Source organism: Melozone crissalis, unplaced genomic scaffold (assembly GCF_028551555.1).
Source record: "Melozone crissalis strain CALT ecotype California unplaced genomic scaffold, PUWL_Pcris_2 ptg000092l_1, whole genome shotgun sequence".
Lineage (NCBI taxonomy): Eukaryota > Metazoa > Chordata > Aves > Passeriformes > Passerellidae > Melozone > Melozone crissalis.
This window is the reverse complement of record NW_026535869.1, coordinates 2,394,345-2,420,901: the sequence shown is the minus strand read 5'-3', so window position 1 is coordinate 2,420,901 and position 26,557 is coordinate 2,394,345. Positions and strand designations below refer to the sequence as shown.

Below are 26,557 nucleotides of genomic sequence, written 5' to 3'. Positions count from 1 at the left end.
ATGGAAACGGGGAGTGCAGCCAGGACAAACGGCACCGCCAGCAAGCCCGAGGACGTGAAGAGCCCAACTACCCCCAAAAAAGAAGAGGAGGCCAAGAAGGCCACGAGCCCTGGCGGAGGCGAGAAAGAAGCTATAAAAGGCACGGGCGGCGCTGCGTTGGAGACAGGGCAGATCAAGAGCTCCCTCTTCTCTGGGAGTGACTGGAAGAGGCCCATCATTCAGTTTGTGGAGTCATCCGACGAGAAGAGGTCAACCTACTTCAGCATGGACTCGGCCGACTCCAAGAAGATGCAGTTCAACAGCGGCCAGATCGGAGACATGAGGAGACCAGGCCTCAACTTCCCGGAGAAGGGCGACCTCAGGAAATCCCTGTTCTCCTTGGATTCCAAAAAGAGCTTCCTGCCCGCTGACGGGGAAGGGAGGAAGTCCCTGTTCTCCGCGGGGGACCTGAAGAAATCCTCCCTGCCCCTGGTGGAGACGGGGGACCTGAGGAGACCCTTCAACAAGGCCGAGCGCGCGGCGGGCTCGCGGCCCCGCGTGAAGCTGGAGGACGTTCTCTGCGACTCCTGCATCGACAACAAGCAGAAGGCTGTCAAGTCCTGCCTGGTGTGCCAGGCCTCCTTCTGCGAGCTGCACCTCAAGCCCCACCTGGAGGGAGCGGCGTTCCGGGACCACCAGCTGCTGGACCCCATCAGGGACTTCGAGGCCAGAAAGTGCCCCGTGCATGGCAAGACCATGGAGCTGTTCTGCCAGACGGACCAGATGTGCATCTGCTACCTCTGCATGTTCCAGGAGCACAAGAACCACAGCACGGTGACAGTGGAGATCGAGAAGGCGGGCAAAGAGGTAATTTTATTCTCCTTTCATTCCTCCTTTCATTCCTTACGTTCCCAGCAGCCTGCAGATGTCACAGCACAGCCTTTGCTCCCCTGCTCCCAGGTCATTTTTGGGCTGGAATCCTGGATGCAGTGGTGCTGGTGGGAAGGGTTTAGTGGAGAACTGATATTTCCTGGCTGCTGGTGGGAAGGGTTTAGTGGATACTGATATTTCCTGGCTGCTGTTTCCATGGGATTGGTGTTCTCCTGATCCTGGCTGCAGCAGCACAGAGCTGGGGTTGGGCTGCAAGCTGCATTTAGGGATGGAGAACCTGGCTGCCAGCACACCTGACTTCCAGCAGAGGCTGAATCAAAGCCCTAAATGACAAGTTTTTAAAAATATTCTTGAGTTTTGGCAGTGTTTGTGTGGTGTTGCCCACAGAAAGTCAGGATCAGCACCTCCAGAATACAAATTGTCAAATCAGTGGCTGCTAAAGTTACTCATGGGTGCTAATGACTATTGGAAAATTGCTATCTCAGCTCATTAGAGTGAGATTAGGTTTTGTTTTTTTTTTTTTTCTTTTCTGTTGAGCCACACCTATGGAAAAAAATCTTTTGAAGTTTGGATGGGAAAAAAAAAAACAAACAAAACAAACCCTGGTGCAAGCACAAAACTTGATCATTTCCCCTGAAGTGTTGCTGCAACAGGTTCAGAGGATGGACACCCAGGGAGATTTCACTTTTGTTTGCTCAAAGCCTCCTGTTGTTTGCTTTCTGGGTGGACGAGGAGGATTTCACTTGTTCTAGCAAAAAAAAATCAGGGTCTCACCACGTCTGTTTCTGTACATCCCCGTGGTAAAAGGAAGAAACTTTCTAAGCAGACAGGACAGGGGAGATGCCAATAAAAAGAGCTGTAAAATTTTAATTATATAAAACAAGGTGCCTGGAGTCACACAGTCAGGAGCAGGAAGGGCACTAAAATCTCCTAAACCCCAAACCAGTGCTGTGATGTGGTGACCAGGCAGACACAGGTTCCTGCTGGGAGAAATCCTTGAGTTCCCTTCATGGGAAGAGCAATTTTACTCTTCCCAAGGAGCTGGGAAGATTCACCTCATCAGGCTGAGAGAGCATCTTGTGCAGAGCTTATCTCTGGCTCCTCTGGTCTTTTCTTGCCATGTCATCTCCAGTTTGCAGCCCTGCTGAAACCAGACAAAGCCTTTTCCACGTCTCAGACAGCCTTTCCCAAATTCCTGCAGGGCCTGCCAGCCTTGCTGTTTGTTCCATAATTGCCTGAACTCGTGGTTTTGATGTCAGCCCTGACATAAAGCCGTGCCTGGTGTCTGCCAAGGTGTCCAATTCCTGCCTGCAACGAGGTGAGCAGCTGCTTCCTGAGGAAGCTAAGCTGCTCAGATCCTTCCTCCTGTGCTGGAGACACCTCCAGCACCTTGGTTTTAAAGGCACAGCCATGGATGAGCAGAGAATGGGATTTTAATGCTGTTTGGTTCCTTGTCTCTTTTTGCCACCTTCAGCTCTGCTGCTACTCAGCCTAGAGGATTTAGGATTTATCAACATGAATCATGCCCATGTGTGAGTTTCTCCTGACAGAGTTTGATCGTGTTGTAACTCGAGCGAGCATTCACTCAGACAAAAACAATTAGCAGCAAAGCTGTTGCCTACAAATGCTTGTGCCCAGCCCTGATTTATTCACCAGAGGTGGAGCCTCAGCAGGAGCCACAAAGAGCAATGAATATTTCCAAGCCCCTGGTGTTTAACACCTCTCCTTATCACATCAGCCCAGCTGGAATTTGTGACCACGGACTGGGAGGGTGCCTGGTGCTGCTGCCCTTTTGGGAGGGATAAATCACAACCGGGTCACCCTATCCCTGCCCTGTTCTCCCAGTTTGGCATCCCAGCAGCTCCAGAGGGGCCTTAAAACCTTCAGATCCATCCTGCTGCTGGAATAAAGCTGTGTCCTGACAGAGCTTTTCACTTTAAAACCTCAAAAATCCATTCTGCCACTGGAATAAAGCTGTGTCCTGGCAGAGCTTTTCACTTTAAAAGCCCCAAATCTTGTGCCACTGGAGTGGTGACCAGAACACTGCTGCCCTTTTGGAAGGGATAAATCACAACCAGGTCACCCTATCCCTGCCTGTTTCTCCCAGCTTGGCATCCCAGCAGCTCCAGAGGAGCTTTAAAACCTCAAAAATCCATCCTGCCACTGGAAAAAGCTGTGTCCTGGCAGAGCTTTTCACTTTAAAACTCCAAATCTTGTGCCACTGGAGTGGTGACCAGCACAAAGCTGTGTCCTGACAGAGCCTTTCACACCTTGCTGGGTGTCCAGGGTTTATCTGCAAGGATTTCCTCACCCCTGGCTGCTGTGTGGCTCCAGAACTGGGGAGGGTTCCAGAGCTGGGGTTTTGTTTTGCTGCACTGCCAGCCTGGGGGCTCAGCGATTTGGTGGCACAAAAAGTGTCACAGAATAAGCTTGGTTTAGGTGCATCTGCCCTTCAGACCTGCAGAATTAATGCGCATTTCAGCCTGGCTTTGCTGCGGGGAGGAGAGGGGCTGTGCTGTAGAGAAAGGAATTAGGAAACGCTGCTTGTCTCACGGAGCAGACGGAGCAGAGGAATGCAAACAAGCCAGAACAGACACCTATAGTTAGGGCAGTGCAAACCTGATATCTCTGCCCCAGACAGAGAGCACAGCCCCATCTTCCACTTTTCAGCAGCCTGGGGTGAGAGTCACTCACCCCCTGATCCTGCTGAGCAGACACAAGTGAGAGAAAGGTACAGGGACCCAGACACAGACATTTGTCCTGACTTCCCACCCAGTGCTATTTGCCTATTTTACCCAGCAAACCTTTAATGCTCTCCCCAGATCCACTTTGCATTCATTTCCTGCTGCAGCTTTAAAGGAAAAGTAACAGTTTGAACCAGAACTAGCACAAAAAACCAGCCAGGAAAAAAAAATCTGTGACGCTGGGGAATAACAACTCACACCTGAAAAGTGAGAATGCTCCACAGCAGCTTGTCCAGGCCAATAAAACCCTGATTTATCAGCAGAGCCCCCCTTGGAGCCAGCATCCTTCATCCTGAAAGGGGATCCTTCATCCCAAACCTGTTTTACAGGGCTGCTCTCCAAAGGAGACAACTTCACCTCTGCCTGCCAGTCCCAGAGCTGGAAACAACCTGGCATTGCCTTCCAGCTCCAGCCCTGGTGCTCAGCATGCCAGGTCAGCTCTGCTGAAAACCGCTTTGATCTGGTTGGTTTTTTTGCTCTAATTCTTTATCTTTTAAAGCAAAGCTCGCTGTGGGTACAGGAAGGGGAGCTGGGTGTTCCTCCTTCCCACAGAGCTGCTTTGAAAAGGGGCTTTTTTACAAAGGCTTTGAAGAAAACCATCCACAGATATGGATCCAGAGGGGTTCCCATCCCTGCATCAATGGCGCTGAGCAGAGAGCAAACAAAATTAAATTTTGGAAGGGTTTGGGGGCATTTCTCAGTGCTGCAGCGTGGCTGTGAGGTTTTACCCACACCAGCTGTGGCTGCCCTGTGGACACAGCTCAAAATAAATTTGTCTGTTTGCCTGAATTCTGCATTAATCCTCCACACTGAGGACAGAATCCAGGCAAAATCCACTTGTTTTGAAAGCAAGGAATTCCGCTCTTGGAGAGAATTCCTTGCCTTCAAACACGTGGAATTCCAACAAATTCCACTTGTTTGCAAGCAAGGAATTCTCTCCAAGGACTCAGCTTTTCCAGGGGCATTTTATGGGATGCTGGCAGAGTTTTCAGGGGTTTCAGCCTTCTCTGCTTAACAGAAAATGAGAGGGGAAAATGCAGTTGTGCACTCTGAGATGGATCCAGAGGGGTTCCCATCCCTGCATCACTTGCACTGAGCAGAGAGCAAACAAAATTAAACTTTGGAAGGTTTAATTCTATTTAATTCCAACAAAGTCCACTTGTTTGAAAGCAAGGAATTCTCTCCAAGGACTCAGCTTTTCCAGTGGCATTTTATGGGATGCTGGCAGAGTTTTCAGGGGTTTCAGCCTTCTCTGCTTAACAGAAAATGAGAGGGGAAAATGCACCCAGCAGGAATCATGTCCCAAACACCCCCCTGACTTTCCAGCCTGGCCCTGCACTGGGACAACGAGCTGGAGCAGCACTTTGTGCAGCTTTCCCTTGGTTAATGAGCAGAGCTGGGGACACAGGGCTGTTCCCAGGGTGTTCAGGGCATGATGCTGCTTGTGCTGCTGCTGCCTCCTTGCACAAAGCGCTTGCATCATCGCGCAGGGCTCTGTAATCTCCCATCTGCAGCTCCTCCACAGCACCAGGGCTGGGTTCAGCTCCTTGGATGTACACTCTGAACTTTCACTGAAGCCTCTTAACTGCCCTAATTAGCTGAGACTCTAATAGGGGATCCAATCTGAGCGTGGAGGTTCTCAGTGCCTTCATTTCTCAGCCTGCTGTGCTCAAAAAATGGTCTGAATCTGGATTTTCTGGCTTTTCCCACACTATTCCTGTTATTTCTGCTCTGGGGGGACCCCCACCATGGGGGTGTTGCTGTTTTAGCTCTCATTAGGATCTTCTGAACCCCAAATCCTCCAATGGATTTGTTCTAGAAGGTCCATCAAGGATTTCTGAGCCTGGAAAATCTGAGGAATGTGAAGACAGATGGGAGTTTTCTCTTGGGGAGTGAAGCTGAGGCACTGCCTGTCCCCAACCCCTGTGGCCCTCATATTGTGATTATATTTCTGTCATACACATGGGCAGCCAAAGCAACCTTCCAGACAGAAAAAAGGCATTAAAACCATCATGAAATCACCTATTGAACCCTTGGTGTTGTGCTTCACCTCCAGAGAACCCTTCTGCCCATGCCACCAGTGCTTCCCCTATTCCAGACTCTCCCTGCACCTCTATTTAACATTTTTTTCCTATGTTTAGGGTGTTTTTTTGTAGTATTTATTTAATTTCATGCAGCACCCCACAATCCCACCTCCCCTCACCTCCCCTGCCCCTGCTGCACGCTGTGCTGGTGTTTCCCCTTTGCCAGATCTGGCTGAGTGTGGGATTTGCATCCTGGCCATTGGGACCATCTCTGTAATTTCCATTTGCAAGTCATAAACCTGCTCCAAATTGTTGTGTGCCTCTGCTCCTAAGTGGCTGTTCCATCCCACACCACCTTTCTGGGGGGTGTTTGAACTGCTGGGAGTCACGAGCACTTTTACAAATAATAGTTCCCAAAATTCCTTGGAGACCCATCTTAATTAAAAGGAACCATAAAATCATAATATTGTTATCACCACCTTCCAGCCATCACCTGATATTTTTTTTTCCTGTCATTTCCTCTGCAAATCCCTTGAGTTTGGGAGTGTCTATGTGAAAGTTCTGCTCTTCCCCAAAAATTCCTTTCAGTCTTTCTCTGTAGGATTTTACTCCTATTCTTATAAAGATGTCCTGATTTTTGGGGATGAGGAGGGAAATAATTGCTCTGGAGATGAGCTTTTCACTTCACAAGCAATCAATGCCTGCTGGATGCAGCTCTGGGGCTCAAGGAAATCCCTGGAATTTGGGTGTAATTTCTCACATTGGTTAATGCAGTGGATAAAAGGACCTAAACCATTTTCATCTCATTGCATTTCCCTGCTGTGCAGAGTCCCCATGCACAGGACATCTCCCCCTGCACGTGTCAGTGCAAACCAGCAGGAGTTCCTCCAAGCTACTGTCTTGAAAATGTGAAAATTGTGGGATCAAACTCCTCTCTTTGTTCTTTCCATCAGTAGCAGGGCAGATTTTCTCATCTGGAAGCCAGTGTGGGCTCCCTGGTGAAGCTGTGCCACAAAATCCTTCCCTGTGTGCCCTGAATCCCTGCAGAGGGTGAGAATCAGCTCGTGGCAGCGTTCAGGCCTCTGCTGAGGGTGTGTGGGTGATATTTACAAATCCAGTGCTGTCCTAACTCCTAAAAGCAATCTGAGGATGCACTGAGACACCTCTGAGCACGCTTCCCTTTTTTCTGCCCACTTTTCACGTGTTTTATAAGGCAACAAAACCGCCATCCGGTCCTTGTCCCTCCACCAACAGAGATTTTCTGGGTTGGAGCAGCTGGGGCTGTTGGCTCTCAGAGCAGCTGTGCTGGATTCCAGCTCCAGAGGCTGCTCAGACGCTTGGCTGGCATCAGGACAGCAGCTCCTGTCTGGGCTGGTTCACAGCTCCTTCCCTGCTCTTCATTCCCAGTGCAGAACTGGAAACCCTCAAACGCTGATCAATAAAAACCCAGATTTTCATGTTCCACCGCATTCTTGGATGGACAGCTGGAGTGTGAGAGTGGATTTATCCATCCGTGCCTCTAACTGTTGGCCTGAATTTCAGTGGTTTGGGTGAATTTAATGATTTTGCAGAAGATCCCACGCGACCAGCAGGTTCTCAGGACTCTCCTGACATGGCAGAACATGGGATTTCTGCCAGCTCTGGAATTCCTCAACAGCTCTGGGCTGGGTGTCCCACAGCCAGATTGCCTCCAGCCATGGCTGAGACCAACTTGCACACACATGAAATGCAGAAATGCCCCAGCAAAGGCTGGGGAAGGATCTGTGGGACAGGGATGGAGAATGGGAACAACCCAGGGAGGGATTGCTGGAGTTAACAGGGCAAAGATTTGACAACATCCAGGTCCAGGGCTGATCCAGGGAAAAAATGATCCAGGGGAAAAATGACCCAGGGAAACAGTGCATGGTCTGCACCTCCACAAATTCCTGTGCAGGTCCCAGCTCTGAGCTTCTCTGGGAATCCACTGCACAACAAAATGCAAATAATCCCAGTGAAATTGCTGATCTCAGCCCAGCAGGTTGACTACACCCCTTCCCTCCTCCTTTTGTGGCTTTTTCTTTTTTTCCTTTTCAATTTTTTTTTTTCCAAGCATTCCCCAGCTCCATCGCTACATGAAAGCTCTCAATTCAGAGCAAATTAATCCACAATCCTGTCTAAACAGAATTCCTGCTGGAGGCATCGTCCTCTTGTTGCAACACTCGTCCAACGTCATTCCGTAATTACACGAAAACTGTTATTGCTGCACAGGCACACCCTGGGCTGGGCCCTGCTCTGCACACACAGCTGAATTTTGAAACAGCTCCCTTCCCCTGCAGCTCATGACTCCCATGTGATTAAAGGCAGCCTGGGAGGTGGGTGCTGCTGCTTTGCTGAATCTGCTGGGTCGGTGCCCGCTGGCAGCACGTGATGCCAGCTGGACCTCCCTGCTGCTCTGCTCAGCACAGCAGCGTGGATTTGTGCCCTGGTTTAGGGCAAATTGGGGAGAAAACCTCCAAAAGGGGGCCCCTCCAGAAAGCAAGCCCACACCAACCAGTCTGGGAGGGATTCCTCGGAGAGAAGTGGAAAGAACCTGTTTATTTAATGGGAAAACACCCCCCAGCACACAAAATGAGCAAATGACACCACTCTGTCACCGCTATGAAAAAGATGACAAATTCAGAAAGTCTCTCCTGTGGGTGCTCACTGTGTTATCAATCCCTCGACCACTGGGAAAGGCTGCTGCAGCCACAAGGTGCAAACTCTCGGTGTTCCCAGGTCCCAGTCCGGAGCAGGTTCAAGTTGGTCCAAAACAGGGAAAGGAAAACAGTCCAGGGAAAGTTTGGACTGCTTAGCTAAACTAACTAATGAGCAGGAGCAAAAAGCAAAGCAAAAAGCAAAAGCAGCACCATGTACTGCCCTTCTCTGTGTCCCACCAGCCATGGGGGAGTGGCTGATAGCAAAACCAAAACAAAACTTCACTTTTCAGAGCCAGTCTTGAAGGCACAGAATATGATATTCAGCATAAACAGCACACACAAATGGGGGTACAAGCATCACAACGTCACCCTAGGACAGGGTGCTGTGGGACAGAGAGAGAAACAGCAAGGGTTTCTCACAGTGGCTTGTGAGAACTTTCAGGGAGTTGTGAGGATGTCAGAACTTGTTAAGCACAAACAATCTGCAGGTGGTGTTGTTCTACTTTGTCTTTCTGTTCTTCTCAAGGACGGTGTGTGAGAAAGGTGCTTTTGTTAAACAGCCAATCAAACAGAATCTATCCTATCACTCTATAAAAACCATGTGGTTCTCTTGAATAAAACCTTCTTTGCTCTTTTTACGATCCTGCCTCTCCCCTGTTCCTGTGTCATTCTCTGTGCAAGAGTGACACAGCAGGGCAGGCTGGGGCTGGTGGAAGGGGCCACCAGCTCACCAGGCTCCCTCCTCTCTCATCTCCTCTCCTCTGCTCTCCCCACAGACCGAGCTGTCTCTGCAGAAGGAGCAGCTGCAGCTGAAGATCATCGAGGTGGAGGACGAGGTGGACAAGTGGCAGAAGGAGAGGGACCGCATCAAGGTGCGTTGGAGGCGTCCAGTTCCCCTCTCCCTCCTGTCAGCCCCAATTCCTGCTCCCCTCCTCTCCCACATCCCTCCATCCCTTCCTCACTCCATCCCTTCCTCACTCCATCCCTTCCCCAGCCCTTATCTCATCCCCAAACTCCCAGCCAAATCTTGGAAACAACAACTCCCACTGAAGTCATCTTGCGACATTCCCTGCGGGGAGATGCAGCCCTGATACAAAACCAAGGCACCTCCCTGCTCTGGCTCCTTTTTAGGTCCTTTATGGCCCTTCCATCACCAGTAGCCAGGCAGATTTAGAAACAAAATCCACAAATAACCTGCAGGAGGGCTCTGGGTTGCCCAAACTGAGATAAGACAGCGGGAGCAGATGAATTTACCCACACAAACATCTTATTTATGGTGGAACAGCTTATTTCCATGCTGAGAAAGGGCTCCTTTGTAATTCTTGCACCGTGGTAAGGGTTGGAATAGAGTCATGGTATTATTTTTTTCATTTATAGCCTAACTGAATAAAGCAGTGAAAGCACAAGTTGGAGACACCCCAGAAAATTTGCATAATATTAACAGGCAAAGCCATTCTTCTCCCTTTTATGTGGTGCAAGCACATTGGCTCACCAGCTCTGCTTTTCATCTGCTTTATTATTACTATTATTACTATTATTATTATTATTATTGGAAACCTGACCTAGAAATTCTGACTCTCAATATAGTTACATCCCCAGTCCTTCTGAGGAATATTTCAGAGGCACCTCGAGGTCAGGCTTGTAAAAAGAGTTTCAGCACCTTTCATCCTTTGAAATGGTGGGAATTTGGTCCTCAAATAATCCAGGAGCCAGAGCCCTGATTTAGAAGGTGACAGAGTGTTTTTAAATGTCACCTGTGAGTGCATGAATTGAAATTGGAGATCTGCTCTTACCTCTGGGAAGGCAGTGGCCCTTTTGGATTGCATCCATGTGAATATTGCAGGAACAGGTATTGCTTCTCTTGGCACAACTTTCCTGCAGCTGAGACTTGCCTAGCTGGAGTTTCCATACCCTAAATGCTGAATCCTTGGATTTATCCCCCTCTGTGTCTCTCTGTTAGCAAAGAACTCAGTGAAATTTTAATATTTGTTTGCTCCTCTTTCCCGCTGCCTCCTTCTCCCACCCAGAATTACACCACCAACGAGAAAGCCACGGTGGACCAGCACTTCAAGGAGCTGATCCGTGACCTGGAGAGGCAGAGGGATGAGGTGAAGGCTGCCCTGGACCAGAGGGAGAAGATTGCCTCGGAGAACGTGAAGGAAATTGTGGATGAGCTGGAGGAGAGGGCAAAGCTGCTGAGGGAGGACAAGGAGAACAGGGAGCAGATCCACCAGATCAGCGACTCCGTGCTCTTCCTGCAGGTGACACAGACCTCATTTCCCTTCCCTTTGTCCTTGTGAGGACAAGATTTGTCCCAAAGACAATCCCAAAGAAGTGTGAGATGTATGAACTGTCATGGTGAGATGGTGAGAGAGACGGGGAGACTGAAGGGTGATCAGAATCCAAATTTATTGTGGCCTACATGTGCTTATATATTATTATATACCCTCATTTCCCTTTCCTTTGTCCTTGTGAGGACAAGATTTGTCCCAAAGACAAGCCCAAAAAAGTGTGAGATGTGTGAACTCTGTATATAAACTGCCGGTGTCAAGAAGGCTTGCAAGGAAAAAGTGGAATGGAATGATAATAAAATCCTGTGACTCTCAGACAGACTGATACAGCTAGACTGTGATTGGCCATTAATAAGAAACAACCACATGAGACCAATCCCAGATCCACTGTTGCATTCCACAACAGCAGATAACCATTGTTTGCATTTTGTTCTTGAGGCCTCCCAGCTTCTCAGGAGGAAAAATCCTAAGGAAAGGATTTTTCATAAAACATGTCTGTGACACCTTTCCACTTTTGGATTCCAACACCAACCATCTCCCTCCCATTCAGCCTCCACACCTTTATGCTCCTCATTAATGCCATCCCTTTCTCTGGCAGGAATTTGGGGCTCTGATGAGGAATTATGTGCCCCCTCCATCCCTCCCAACCTACAGCGTGCTGCTGGAAGGGGAGAGCATGAGCCCATCCATGGGGCTGCTCAGGGATGATCTCCTCAACGTCTGCATGAGGCACGTGGAGAAGATCTGCAAGGCAGACCTGGGCCGCAACTTCATCGAGAGGAACCACATGGAGAACGGTAAAACATCCCCAAAATTCCCCTCCCTGCTTTCCTGGAGGGCAGGGTCAGAGTGGGGTGAGGATGGTGAGCACTCCTGATGAAGAGGAAAGCAAGCAAAGACTTTGGGGGAAGGTGGGAGTAGCAACTCCTGTAGCTGGAATGAATTCTGGAAGGAGCCACATAGAAACGGTAAAACCACATGGAGAACGGTAAAACATCCCCAAAATTCCCCTCCCTGCTCCCCTGGAGGGCAGAGTCAGGGTGGTGAGGATGGTGAGCACTCCTGGTGAGGAAGAAAACAAGCAAAGACTGGGGGAAGGTGGGAGAAGCAATTCCTGAAGCTGGAATGAATTCTGGAAGATGAGAGTTGTTAGAATGTGAGTTCTGGAATATCAGAGTTATTCTGCCACTCCTGTGTGGGGATGGAATCAGCTGAACTGCCAGGGATTTAGGGTATCTCATACAGAAAACCAAAGTAGCCCCACTTCCCTGATTTTTGGTTCATTGTAGAGTTTCATGTTTAGGGTTTAATGTGTGGAGTCAAGAGCAGCCACCCTTCCCTCCTGCCCTGTGCCAGGCTCCAGCAATCTCCTGGAAATTTAGCAGGACATTTTTCAGGAGGGAAAACTCCACAGATCTGCTGAGGCAGCTCAGTGAAGGGTGAATTCACACAGGTGAAATGTGGGATGGCAAGTTTGGAACCCCATTTGTACACTCAGTTAGCACATGGAGGGTGCTGGTGTGGCATCAGATATTACAAGTGCAGGGTTTCAGCACTGAAATACCCTGCAGGCACCTGCCACTGAGAAGGAAATATTTGAAAATGTAATTTTCCAAATAAAAAAAGGCTCAATTTGGGTGTTCAGTTATAACTTGAGCTGGAATGATTCTGATAATATTCCCTGTTCCACCTGGGACAGCTTTCCTGCCTGCCCTGACCCAGGCTGTTCACTTCAATGGTGTTTAGGTGAACAGAGAGGTCACAGCCACCACCACATCAGCAAAACCAATCTTTTAACTTTATAGCCCACTTCCTCACAATTAGCTGTGAATAAAGGACTTGTCTTGCATCACACCTGAGGTCAGGACATCCTGCTCACTCACACCTGAGATCAGGACAGGGCACCACAACAGGGCTGTGCTGTCTGCACTTCCCAGACCTCTGTAACCCTGGGCACGTTGCCTAATCCCAGGAGATGACCTCTGGCAGCAGGGGTGGGAATCAGTGGTGACCTCACCTGGATGGTTCTCCAGGAGAACAGGGATGGAAATCACTGGTTATCTCACCTGGATGGTAATCCAGGAGAACAGGGATGAGTGGTTATCTCACCTGGATGGTTATTCAGGGATAGCAGGGATGGAAATCACTGGTTATCTCACCTGGATGGTTACCCAGGAGAACAGGGATGAGTGGTTATCTCACCTGGATGGTTATTCAGGGATAGCAGGGATGGAAATCATTGGTTATCTCAGCTGGATGGTTCTCCAGGAGAGCAGGGATGGAAATCACTGGTTATCTCACCTGGATGGTTACCCAGGAGAACAGGGATGAGTGGTTATCTCACCTGGATGGTTATTCAGGGATAGCAGGGATGGGAATCAGTGGTTATCTCACCTGGATGGTTGTCCAGGACAGAGGGATGAGTGGTTACCTCACCTGAATGGTTATTCAGGGATAGTAGGGATGGAAATCACTGGTTACCTCACCTGGATGGTTCTCCAGGAGAGCAGGGATGGGAATCAGTGGTTATCTCAACTGGATGGTTGTCCAGGGACAGTAGGGATGGCAATGAGGTTATCTCACCTGGATGGTTACCCAGGGAGAGCAGGAATGAGTGGTGATCTCACCTGGATGGTTATCAGGACAGCAGGGATAGGAATGAGTGGTTACCTCACCTGGATGGTTCTCCAGGGATGGGAATCAGTGGTTACCTCACCTGGATGGTTGTCCAGGGACAGCAGGGGTGGCAATGAGTGGTGATCTCACCTGGTTATCTCACCTGGATGTAATCTCCCAGCCACTGAGGAAGCCGAATACCAGGGCAGCAGTGGGTGATATCAGGATAAGTGGCACCCTGCTCTTCCAGGAGGATGTGGGAGGCCAAAAGGTGCAGGAATAACCTCAAGGACAGCTCATGCAACACAGGAGCTGAGGAGCTCTGCTGCAGATCTGCAAAATTGCTGATAATCCCCTCAAACTCACAGTATTTACTGGAGACCCCTCCTGTATCAATAATTACAGAGCCATCATTCTCCATCAGACATGAATTAAATGGACCAGATCCTTCTGGACCAACCTTTCAGGAAGGTCAGGGATCCCAAAGTGCCCACGATGCACAGCTAGATGCAGGTTTTAAAACTCCCCCTGCCTTAAAGTAGCACCAGAAATTGAACATTACTCATCTTCCATCACTGCAACATTCCTGTTTAAATTCCCAACCCTCCACATGCTCCAGAATTACTGAGAAATTTGACAACAACTCAATATCAATAGATGACAAACAGATGCAAAAATCACTTCTGTGCATTTTTCTTTCTTTGTTCACCTGAAGCCGTGCAGAATTCCCATCTGCTGGGTTTTGCATTTTCCTTGGGCATTTTTAAAACCCAACAAGGTTCCGCGGCCACTCAGTTCTGGTAGATCAGGATAAAGCCTGATTACTTCTTTATTATTTTAATTGGGGTCTCCTCCATGTTATTGATGCCAGAAGCCCTCATTTTTATTTGAAATTCATATAATCCAAGTGCCAAAATATTTTTTAACTCCTGCCAGAAACCTGGGTGCTTCCAGGTGCTTTACCAGGGACTCAGCTTGGATTCTGCCCTAATGAAAAGTTGGGAAATGTTATTTATGGCCAGTCCCAGGAGCTTCAGAGCTCTCCCTTCTCCAAGCCATGGTTACAGATGAAAGAGGGCAGCACTCTGCATCCAGTGGCTGCCAGGGAATTAAATCCATTAAGGAACTATGGAGTTATTAACTCAGACTCCCCCTGAGTCACTGCAACAAATTCATTTGCAGCTGGCTTGATCTTCCACTGTAAAAAAACTTCCCAGGAAGAAATAGTATATTAATGGAATGAAAGCTGCTTAATAGCAGACTCCAAAGGGAATCCATGTCCTTTTAGTTGTCATAACAGGTACCTGTGTGGTGAGGAGGCAAACAATCAGGGAGCTTAAATAGCATTGAAAGAAATGGGAGAAATAAAAGAAAAGTTTGTTCAGTGACTTGAGAATCAAAGAATGGAGCTATTTAAACACAAAAACTGAATTTACTTCCTTGCAGGGAACAATAGGTTTGTAGAGGCCTCCAAAGAATGTTTTCATGAGCAAGTGTGGTGATAAAGCCTCATTGCCTGTGAATCAGTGTCAGAAACCCAAACCCAGGCTGTGTAGGAGTGAGTTTGATCCATGAAAGCTGAACCAGCCACCCTTGCCCAAGAGTTTAGAGCTGTTTGCAGCTCAGCTTTAGCAGCTGTCTATAAAAACTGGAGAAGCCAACCCATGTAACCCCCCCAGAAGTGATTCTGGGGCTTTAAAGAGTGGCAGTTCTCCATCAGCCAGGCTGTGCTCAGGCTGAACACGGTAAAGGAGCCAAACTCAAACCTTTGGAGTCATTTTTAGCCACACAACATCATTTTGGTAAAAATGCCTCAACTCTCAGGTCCTTATGGATTTAAAAGATACTGTGAGGTTGAATGCTTCACCTGAGCTTTGCCTCAGAAGAAATCTTTTATTTTAGACCCTGGCCAGCTCCAGAACTGCTTTAGCTCCCAGGCAGAGATGCTCCAGGGGGATTGAAGACCCCCAAAGTGCATCCTGTGCTCCCTGGACCTGGGGGTGCTGGTTGAAATGAGCCAGCAGAGTGCCCTGGTGGCCAAGGAGGCCAATGGCTCTGCCTGGGTCAGGAATGGTGTGGCCAGCAGGAGCAGGGAGCTCATTCTGCCCCCGTACCTGGCACTGGTGAGGGCAAACCCTGAATGCTGTTCTGGCCAGTTCTGGTCCCTCAGCTTGGGAAGGACGTTGAGATGCTCAAACACAAGGCTGGAGAGGGGCTTGGAACACAAACCCTGTGAAGAACTTTTGAAGGAGCTGGGGTTCTTTAGCCTGGAGAAGAGGAGGCTCAGAGGTGCCCTTATTGCTCTCTACACCTTCCTGAAGGGAGGCTGCAGACAGGTGGGGTTGGTCTCTGACAGAAGCAGAGGACACAGGCTCCAGCTATGGCAGGGAAGGGATAGGTTGGATATTAGGAAGGAATTTTTCACCAAAAGAATAATAAAGCACTGGAATGCTCTTCCAAGGGAGGTGGTGGAATCACCATTTCTGGATGTGTTTAACAAAGACTGGACATGACACTTTGTGCTATAGTTGAGGTGTGAGGGCACAGGTTGGACTCGATCTTAGAGGTCTCTTCCAACCTCATCATTCTGTGATTCTGTGAAATTTCTGTGTCTCTGAGATTCTCTGATTCTGCAATTCTGTGACTCTGTGATTCAGTGATTCTGTGATTCTCTGACTCTGTGATTCTGCAATTCTGTGACTCTGTGATTCAGTGATTCTGCAATTCTGCGATTCTATGTCTCTGTGTCTCTGAGGTTCTGTGATTCAGTGATTCTGTGATTAATTCTGTGATTAATTCAGTGATTCTGTGATTCATGCCCTGCTCTCCCTCCCCAGGGGATCACCGGTTCATGATGAACAACTACGAGTGGAACCAGCCTGACAACCTGAAGAGATTCTCCATGTTCCTGTCTCCCAAAGGTAAGGATGGCATCCCACAGCTGGCCAGGCTCCCTTCCACCTCAGGAAAGGAACTTCACATGATCCAGCCCAAAATTTGCTCTTTTTCACATCAGATCCATCCCTCTGCACGTTTTCTCTCTAGTTACGGAGCTTTGACAAGGTTTTGCCTCAAAGCAGGCAGAAAAGGTTCTCAATTTTATGGGGAAGAGCTGGAGTGGCTGAACACTATCCAAGAGTGAATATAGGGAAGTTTTGACATGGGTTTCCAGGATAAAATCAGTGTTTTTCTCCACCCAAAGCTTATCTCTCTGTGCTATCAAGTGAAAGCTGCATTCAGATTTTACTTTCACGACCAAACATAATTTTTCCTAACAGTGAAAGGACAGAAGAAGTGAGGAATGTGTCCTTAATAAAAACCCCAAAACCAAGAGTTTGGAGCTCCTCTGTGAGCTCTGACGAGAGCCCTGGTGATTTGTTTATGTCCCATTTGTAGTGTGGCCACTGCAGGGCCAATATTTGGAGTGAACCAATGTTTCCAACACATCCAGCTGTAAAATCACAGCTGGCATTCCCAAACTGGCATCCGGAGCAAGGAGCTGAGAGTGCTGAAAGCCCAGGCAGGGTGAGGAACAAAAATATAGGAAGAGTGGCACAAAACCACCCTGGAAAAGTGACCAAATTTCAGCCCTGCTGGGTTTGCCAGGTGTTTCCAGCTGCTGCTCTGGGCAGGGACAGGGCCATGGCAGCAGGGACAGTCCCTGAGGGCACATTCCTGCCCTGTGCTGGTGTTTCCTGAGGATAACCCAGACCCCAACACTGAGCCCTTTGTCTGCATTGCCAATTTGCCCTTTTCTGCCCTCAGCCCACGCCTGGCAGCTCCCTGACGATGTTTGGAGCAGGGCTGGCATTCCCATTTCAACTTGGCTCTTCCCAAGTTCAGGGGCAGAGTGGCGTATTTTAGACTTGAGTTTGTTTTTCTGCTCTCCTTCCCCAGGGTTTGCAGGCCCTGTGCTGAGACCACAGGCTCAGCCCTGCACCCAAAAGTTTCCAACCCTGAGGGAAGCTTGAAAATGAATTTTAACCCAGCACAAGCTGAGCTTATCTCTACCCAAAATCTGGAGCTTTCAGGTGGAAACAGCCCCGAAGGCTTTAAAGGGGTGGGGCAGGGAGGAACACCAGGCAGTGTCATCCCCTGGGATGGGGACAGTGCCCAGCCTGGCAAAAAGGAAGGGGAAAAAGAAGGGATCCTGCTGATCCAGGATTGCACCCAGAGCCTGTGCTGGGTGGGGATGGAGCAGAAAAAAGGCTCAGAGAGGATCCAGGTGATCCAGGATTGCACTCAGAGCTGTGCTGGATGGGGATGGAGCAGAGAAAAGGCTCAGAGAGGATCCAGATGATGCGAGATTGCACCCAGAGCCCATCAGGGCCAGGGCTCAGGGAGGATCCAGCTGATCCAGGATTGCCTGTGCCAGATGGAGATTTTGCAGGGCCAGGGCTCAGGAGGATCCAGCTGCTGGAGCCATTCTAGAGGGGAATTTAGGAGCAGGGTGAATCAGTAGGCAAAGCAGGAGACGTGACCCACTTGGCTTGCAGGCTGGCTGGCCAAGGATCACCCCATGAGTAATGCACCATCCTCATCCTCACTGAACCCTCCTGAGCTCTCTGTGCCCTGTCCCTGTGGCAGCCAAGTCCAGCAGTGCAGTTGATTGCATCTCTGCTCAAGAATCCCAAAAACAGGAGGGGAAAAAAAACCGAGGACCACCCTCTGCATTGTGTCACACCCTTGGAATCTCCAGTATCTCATGGCAGCTTTGCTACACACCCTGTTCTCAGGCTGGGTCACTGCAGATTCTGCCCCAGGCCACAGTGGAAATTCTGTTTGCTGGATTGAGGAATGCTCTGTGCTAATTACAGCAGCCCAGACTGGGGAACTGCTTGGATTCCAGCTGAACCTTCTGGGTTTAAACCCTGCCTAAATTCAAGACTTCCACTGCTCCTGAGTTTCATAATAAATGGCTTCAAGCTGAAAGAGAGGAGGTTTAGATGGGATATTAGGAAGAAATTCTTCCTGTGAGAGAGGTGAGGTCCTGGCACAGAGCAGCTGTGGGTGCCTCTGGATCCCTGGCAGTGCCCAAGGCCAGGTTGGACAGGGCTTGGAGCAACCTGGGATAGTGGAAGTTGTCCCTGCCCATGGCAGGAGCTGGAATGAGATGATTTTTAAGTTCCCTTCCAACCCAAACCATTCTATGCTCCAATATTTCCCTGCAGGGATGACAGGATGAGGCAGAGGGGCATAAAACACTTCAAACACTGCCCCAAAGACAGAGGCGCAATCTGTCCAGCTGCTCCATCCTCAAACTCTGTCCCAGAGACAGAGGCACAATCTGTCCACTGCTCCATCCTCAAACACTGTCCCAGAGACAGAGGCACAATCTGTCCAGCTGCTCCATCCTCAAACACTGTCCCAGAGACAGAGGGACAATCTGTCCAGCTGCTCCATCTTCAAACACTGTCCCAGAGACAGAGGCACAATCTGTCCACTGCTCCATCTTCAAACACTGTCCCAGAGACAGAGGGACAATCTGTCCACTGCTCCATCCTCAAACTCTGTCCCAGAGACAGAGGCACAATCTGTCCACTGCTCCATCTTCAAACACTGTCCCAGAGACAGAGGGACAATCTGTCCACTGCTCCATCCTCAAACACTGTCCCAGAGACAGAGGCACAATCTGTCCAGCTGCTCCATCTTCAAACACTGTCCCAGAGACAGAGGCACAATCTGTCCACTGCTCCATCCTCAAACACTGTCCCAGAGACAGAGGCACAATCTGTCCAGCTGCTCCATCTTCAAACTCTGTCCCAGAGACAGAGGGACAATCTGTCCAGCTGCTCCACGCTCCTTTCTGTCCTCTCCCACTGAGCTTTCTTCTCCTGGTGTGTCAAACAGTTTGGCCAAAGCCAGGAGGAGGCTGGAAAAATCATCTTGGAATGAAGCGTAGAAGGGACTTGAGCACACAGAGCGAGAATTGTGCGCACAGAAACTGAGAAGCAGCCCACAGGATGGCAGCAGAGCAGCTCCAAGGATCCTTCTTTTTTGCTTTATTGGGTGCTCAAAGGGCTTTACTGCCTTCCCTACACACCAGTCTGTGTCCTGGTGGGAGCCTGGAGCGCACACCTGGCACAGGGCTGGGAAATGTTCCTGTCCTGGGACACACACAGGGCTGGGAAATGTTCCTGTCCTGGGAAATGTTCCTGTCCTGGGAAATGTTTCTGTTCTGGGGAGCACACAGGGCTGAGAAATGTTCCTGTCCTGGTGCACACACAGAGAGCAGGGAAATGTTTCTGTCCTAGGACACACACAGGGCAGGAAAATGTTCCTGTGATGGGCAATGTTCCTGTCCTGGGACAGGCACAGGGCTGGGAAATGTTCCTGTCCTGGGAAATGTTCCTGTCCTGGGATACACACCTGGCACAGGTCAGGGAAATGTTCCTGTCCTGGTGCAAACACAGGTCAGGGAAATGTTCCTGTCCTGGGACAGACACAGGGCTTGGAAATGTTCCTGTCCTGGTGCCTGTGGAGCTCTGAACACCAAGCTCTGCCTGCAGAGCTCTCGCATTGAGTCCCCAAACCCAAACCTGCAGCTCTGTGGCACTGGCAGCTCTGCTCACTGCAGGAGAAGAGTTTTTCTCTCTCTGTTCCCCACTCCCCATCACCCATTGGTAAAACCCAGGCTCTCCTCTGCTGCCTGGGCCCAGATTTCTGCTCTGGGGCTGCTCCCAGCTCGGTGGGCACCTTTCCTAGAGCAGTGCCAGGCACAGCCTCGTCAGGAGCCCGCTGCTGAACTGGATGCTCTTGTTTTTACAGCCAATTTCAACCCACGGTCATGGGAATTTTCCTCCTTCCAAGCGACCGAGGAAACACTTGGTACGGGTAATTCTGCCTGCAGCCTGAGAGGATCTAACCCCCCGTGCCACAGCTTTCTGCCTCACTAACCCACCCCTCCTGCTGCCCTCTCAGCTGCCCTGGCACCTAAAAACCCCAGAGCCAGCTCCTGCTGGGCTATCACACACTGCCCAGCCAGGGAAAGGCGCCCCTGGTTCTGCTTGGTCACAGAAAAATGAGGTGCAAAACTCCTTTTTTTGTGTGTTTGTGAAGGAGGCAGTTTGTAAAGATCCCCAGAACACTCAGAGCACCCCGAGGAGGTGGTGGCAGAAGCAGGAGGAGACTCCAAGTGCTCCCAGCCGGTCTCAGAAGCACGAGGTGCTTCGTTCTATCACACCTTTTGTTAATAAGAGGTGTTAATACCTCTTAGGTATCCTTATTCTCTAAAGAGGATATTCCTAACTGGACATTAAAATCCCCATTTTTTTTACCTGAATTCCGTGGTTATTCCTTCAGTGATGGGGGGATATTAAAATCCCCATTTTTTCCCTGAATTCCACAATTATTCCTTCACTGATTCGGGGATATTAAAACCCCATTTTTTCCTGAATTCCATGGTTATTCCTTCACTGATGGGGGGACATTAAAACTCCCTTTTTTCCCCTGAATTCCATGGTTATTCCTTTAGTGATGGGGGATATTAAAACCCCCATTTTTTTCCTGAATTCCATGGGTATTCCTTCAGTGATGGGGGAATATTAAACCCCCATTTTTTTTCCTGAATTCAGTGGTTATTCCTTCAATAACAGGGGGATATTCCCAACTGGAGTATCCTGTGTTCTCAAGGACACAGCCTGGCCCACGTCCATGCCTTTTCTTCCCAGATCCCCATCTTCCTTTCCCTTCCCATTTCCCTCCATTGCTTCGTTCCTACAAGGTCCTCCAAGGTCCTCCAAGGTCCATCCTTTGCTGCTCCCTGGAATCAGCCAGGGCCACCCAGCCTGGGGAGCTCTGGTGACTCAGAGCCACACCTGAGCCAGGGCTGGCTCCCTCTCATCTCCCTGCTCTCAGGAGGGCAGCAGGGGAAGCTTTGATGGTTTTTGGAAGGAGCCTGCAGTGCTGGGAGGAAGGGCAGTGCTGGAGTCATCCCTCCTGCCTCAGGGAGCTGCTCTGCAGCCACACCTGCACTCTGGGGCTCTCAGGAGCAAGGCTGGGCCCTGCCTGGGGGCTGGCATCACCTCACACCCACACAGAGCTCACAGGGGTCCCAGGGTGAGGGAAGAGATGAGCATCTGACCCCATGTTTCAGAAGGCTTGATTTATTATTTTATATATAAATATTATTCTTATATATATTTAGATATATTTATGTATTTATATATTTATATATTTTATATTTCTATATATTTTATATCTATCTATTTATATATACTTATCTATATTTTATATATTTATATATAAATAGATATTTTATATATTTAATATCTATCTATATATTTTTATATATTTAATATATTTAAATCTATTTTTATATATCTATTTATATATATTTATATATATTTATATATATATATATATATTTATGATATTATATTAAAACAATACTAAAAGAATAGAAGAAAGGATTTCTTCAGAAGGCCAGCTAAGAATAGAAAAGGAATGAAATGGCTCTCGGACAGAGAGTCCAAGCCAGCTGGGCTGTGATTGGTCATTAATTAGAAACAACCACAGGAGACCAATCACAGATGCACCTGTTGCATTCCGCAGCAGCAGATAACCAATGTTTGCATTTTGTTCCTGAGGCCTCCCAGCTTCTCAGGAGGAAAAAAATCCTAAGGAAAGGGTTTTTCAAAGAATATCATGGCTGCACAGAGCTGCCTGCCCTCACCTGCCTCTGTTCGTGAGAGAGAAAAGGGACAAGAGGCACAAGGGACTCGTGGCAGTGTCACGGGGGTGTTTGGAACTGTCCCCCTGCAGCCCTGTGGAATAACAAAAACCTCTTTATCTTCCAGTAGGCAATGGCACTAAGCTGCCTTTTCAGTTCTCCTCGGTGGGACAGAATCCGCCCGGTGACTTCAGCAAACAGTCTGATGGGAGCCTCTTCACTAAGACCGGTACTAGGAACTGACTGTCCCCCTTCCTCCTGTCCCTTTGAGGCGCCAAACCCCCCTAAAATGCCTTCCTGCCCCATCTGAGGTGCCAAACATCCTAATCTGCCTTCCCGTCCCATTTGAGGGGCCGAACTCCCCTAATCTGCCTTCCTGGTAATAGGAGGTATTAATACCTCTTGGGTGTCCTTATCCTCTAAGGAGGATATTCCCAACTGGACATTAAACGCCCATTTTTTCCCTGAATTCCATGGTTATTCCTTCAGTGATGGGGGATAATAAAATCCCCATTTTTGTCCTGAATTCCGTGGTTATTCCTTCAGTGATGGGGGGATATTCCCAACTGGGCACCTTTTGCCACCTTTGAGGTGCCAAACCCCCTCATCCTGATCTGCCTTCCTGCCCCATTTGGGGTCCCAAACCCCCCAGTCCTGCTCTGCCTTCCTGCAGCAGTTCCACACCTTGGTCTCACTTTCAATCTCTGAGGCACCTGCACAGGAGAGACTCTGCTGAAGCAGGGCAGAAGAAAGTGTTAAAAATAATGAAAGTTTTATCTAGGGAACAGGTGGAGGGATTTTAAATTTTGTGTGTAATGGGCAGGGATAAATTTTAGATGATTCTTGAGGAAGACACCATTTGCCCCTCTAGTTTCATGGCTGAAAAATAACACAAAAAAAAAAAAAAAAAGAAAAAGAAAAAAGAAAAATATGCAGGCGCTGCCTCATCAGAACCAAACCCTCATTCACCATCTCATCACCCTGCTGTCACTTCCCACCAGAGGTGGGATCCAGGATTTTAAATTTTGTGTGTAATGAGCAGGGATAAAATTTAGATGATTCTTGAGGAAGACACCATTTGCCCCTCTGGTTTCATCACTGAAAAATAACACAAAAAAGGTAAAAAAAAAAACAGGAGCTGCCTCACCAGAACCAAACCCTCATTCACCATCTCATCACCCTGCTGTCACTTCCCACCAAGGGTGGGATCCAGGAGCTCCAGAACCTGCCAAGCAGAGTCAGGTGTGATTAACTGGGGATGCTGGGCCACGGTGACATTGGCTGTGACATTTCTGGGGGGCTGCAGAGGGGGTCAGGGCTTCTCAGGCTGCCAGAGGAGCTGCAGGAGGGCCAGGCTCAGCTCTGTGCACTAATTAAACAGCCTGCAGCGCTCTCTGCAAGAGCCCACAACGCTGACTCTGGGACTCGGCCTGAATTTAATTGGGCTGATTGCATTCCACCTCTCTGCATTCCTCAGACGTTTTAATTAGCCAGCCCTCCTCTCCTGCCTTTTCCTGCCTGATGGGGTGGTGGCAGAGGCATCTGTCTGACGGCTGTCTGTGTGTCCCACCCCGGGCACGGCTGCATTTCCATGTTGAGCAATGCAAAACTAATGAGGTGGCACTTCCAGTCCTGCTGCTGCTCCTGGGGACACCACGGGGGTGGCAGTGGCAGGGGCTGCTGTGTGTGTGACTCTGTTTTGTGTTGTCACAGCCTACCCTTCCATAGTGAGGCACCAGTCTGCGAAGGTGACGCCACAGACGTGGAAATCCTCCTCCAAGCAGTCTGTATTGGTAAGGAAAAGAAGAATTTTTATTCTTGGGGGAGCTTCAGGAATAAGGATGGGAGCATGGAAATAAAAGTTTCGGTCCCGCTGCTCCTGTTCGGGATCATGGAAATAAAAGTTTCAGCCCCACTGCTCCTGTTCAGGATGCAGATTAACCCCCAGCTCTAATCAATGCTGCAAAAACCATGTTTTGAAAAGGTTTTGGTCTAAAATATGATGCAGAAACAGGGACAGTGCAGATGCTGTAAAATGGTACTGATAGCACTTTTCCCCGTCACCCACTCTGTCCTTTGGGAGTGTGGAAATTAAAGTTTCAACCCCACTGCTCCTGTTCAGGATGCAGATTAACACCTCCCAGACTTTCACAGCACTGATCAGTGCTGCAAAAATGATGTTTTAAAAGGTTTTGGTCTAAAATATGATGCAGGAGATAGGGGCAGTGCAAATGCTGTAAAATGGTACTGATAGCACTTTTCCCCGTCACCCACTCTGTGTCGCTCTGTGGCATCCACAGAGTGTCAGTGACACCAGAAACAACCACAGCAAAATGGTCATGTCCTGCAGGATGCCAGATGAGGGTCAGAAATGCCCACAGCATCTCTGAGCCCCTGGTTTCACACTGACCATGATAAGAGGCACAGGGCAGTGACCTTTCAGGGCTTGTAGTCTCAAATAAACTGCCCTAGGAGCACTGAATTAATCTGATTTTATTCACACTGTGCTGCATTAAGGCCTTGCATGATCTGAATTAAGATTGTGGAGCTTTTTGTCAACAGAAATGAAACTATTTATTTATTTATTTATTTTGTCATTCTGACGTTTGTGAGAGATGATTTAGTGTTTGGTGGGAGTGAGCAGAGATCATTCCCACACTGAGGGAAACCACAGCAGGTAGAAATTGAGGACTGCAGCTGGGCCTGCCCCATTCTCAAGGCTCCCCAGGAGGAGATTTCCTGTGGAAGGGATGTTCCTTGGAAATCCAGCCTGGAGCCTTTGAAGGTGCTGCAGCAAACCAGCAAAACTCTGCCATCCCTTCTGCCTTGGGTTTGATTTAAAACCATGGTGTTCCCAGGGATTTTTATTTAATCCTCACAGAGAAAATCTGGGTGACTTCACCCACCAACCCTTCCCTGTGTCCCTTCCTCTCCTTTTTACACATTTATAATGACCATTTCCTTTTTATAGCCAATATTCACCACACAGCCCTGAACCCAACAACTGAGCTGATAAACATAAGCATTTCAAAGCACCAAAATAGAAAATACATACTGCAGTATCTCTGCAGGAGCTTTTATGGTCTGTTGGGCCAATAATCTGGCTTTTAAACCAGCCTTTAAATGTGTATTTAAGTAATCTACACCCTAAAAGGTCTGTAAATATGAATTTTCACAAAGGACTGGGCTGTTTAAGGAGGAAGGTCTTTTTCACACCCAGGGAGCTGTTTTAAATGCAGCCCCCCTCTTTTATATTTTAATTCTGCTGGAAATGAGAGCCATAAAATGAAAAGAATCTCGACAAAAGGGAACATTGAGCAGGGAGATGGGCTGGGCTTGCTCTGCTGTTTCCTGCTGTTCAATGGGGCTGCACCAAAAGGGGCCTCTGGGGTTTTCCCACCTTCTGCACCTGAGAACAAACCCAAGGCAGAGTGGGCTTAAAAACATCAATTTTTCCTAAATTCCATGATTATTCCTTCAGTGATTGGGGGATAATCCCAAATTGACATTAAAACCCCTTTTTTTTTCCTGAATGCCTTCAGTGGTGGGAGGATATTCACAGCCACGTTGGAGACTGTGCAGCCAGGGATAATATTTATATATATATATATACATATACACACATATATATATATATATATACACATTTATATGTATACTATTTACATATATTTATATATGTATATTATATATTTTTATATATATACTATTTATATATTATAACATAATGAATTAAAATTATAGTACAACGTAAATATATAACATAAAATATTTTAAAAATTAAGTTAAAATAGGAACATTTTATTCTATAGTATTTTATTAATTAATACATATTTTTTAAGTCTTATAATTAAAAGTGTAGTGTTAAATTAGTATACTTTAATTAAGTATATTTAAATTCATTTAAATTCATTTAAAATTTAAATTGATTTAAAATCTTTACAATTAAATTATAAAAGTACAGATTAGACTATATAAAAATAAATAAATAAAATTATTTATTATTAATTTAGACTATCTAAAAATAAAATAAATAAACCACATACAGATTAGACTATATAAAAATAAATAAATAAAATTATTTATTATTAATTTAGACTATCTAAAAATGAAATAATAAACCACATACGGACTAGACTATATAAAAATAAAATAAATAAGTCATCAAAACCAATTCAAAAATCCAATTCCTTGCAGCACTGAGGCGGGAATTAGTGAGCTGAGGGTGGAAGGGAGGGGAAAAGGAGGGGTCAGACTGACGTGCCCCAAATTGTCCCTTGCAGTCCCATTATCGCCCCTTCTACGTCAACAAAGGCAACGGAGCCACCTCCAACGAGGCGCCCTGAGCTGCTGCGAGAGGAGAGCTCAGCTGAGGATTGTCACAGATGTCCCCGCTCCTGCCGACCCTGCTGCTCCCCAGGGCAGGGCAGGCATGGCCCTGCCCTCAGCACACCAGGACTTCTCCCTCCTTGTCCCCTCCCTGTCCCCTCCCTGTCCCCCCAGCTGCTCTGCCCCTCTGGGAATTGTGGATGCTTGGGTGGCACCCCCTGCTAGGCAGCTGTCCCCTTGTCCCCAGAGCTCATAAACCCTTGTGGATGCCCCAAAGCTCTTCCCAGGCTCCAGATTTCCTCTCCACCCTTGTGTCACATCCCCTGGTGGCATCAGG

At 48.2% G+C, this 26,557-nt stretch overlaps 1 protein-coding gene across 1 annotated transcript; it reads left to right on the top strand.

Moving 5' to 3' along the window:
- Positions 1-26,237, top strand: TRIM29 (tripartite motif containing 29). Its single transcript, XM_054291504.1, has 9 exons — positions 1-846; positions 9,090-9,185; positions 10,341-10,574; positions 11,203-11,401; positions 16,058-16,141; positions 19,989-20,048; positions 22,019-22,120; positions 23,605-23,684; positions 26,175-26,237. Exons 1-9 carry the CDS (start codon positions 1-3, stop codon positions 26,235-26,237), a joined length of 1,764 nt encoding a protein of 587 aa, XP_054147479.1.
- The last annotated feature ends 320 nt before the right edge of the window (positions 26,238-26,557 follow it).

Coding starts and splice junctions, on each gene's coding strand:
- TRIM29 (XM_054291504.1), top strand. CDS start 1: ATGGAAACGGGGAGTGCAGCCAGGACAAACGGCACCGCCAGCAAGCCC. Junction 11,402..16,057: donor GAGGAACCACATGGAGAACG/GTAAAACATCCC, acceptor CTCCCTCCCCAG/GGGATCACCGGTTCATGATG. Junction 23,685..26,174: donor CCTCCAAGCAGTCTGTATTG/GTAAGGAAAAGA, acceptor TGTCCCTTGCAG/TCCCATTATCGCCCCTTCTA.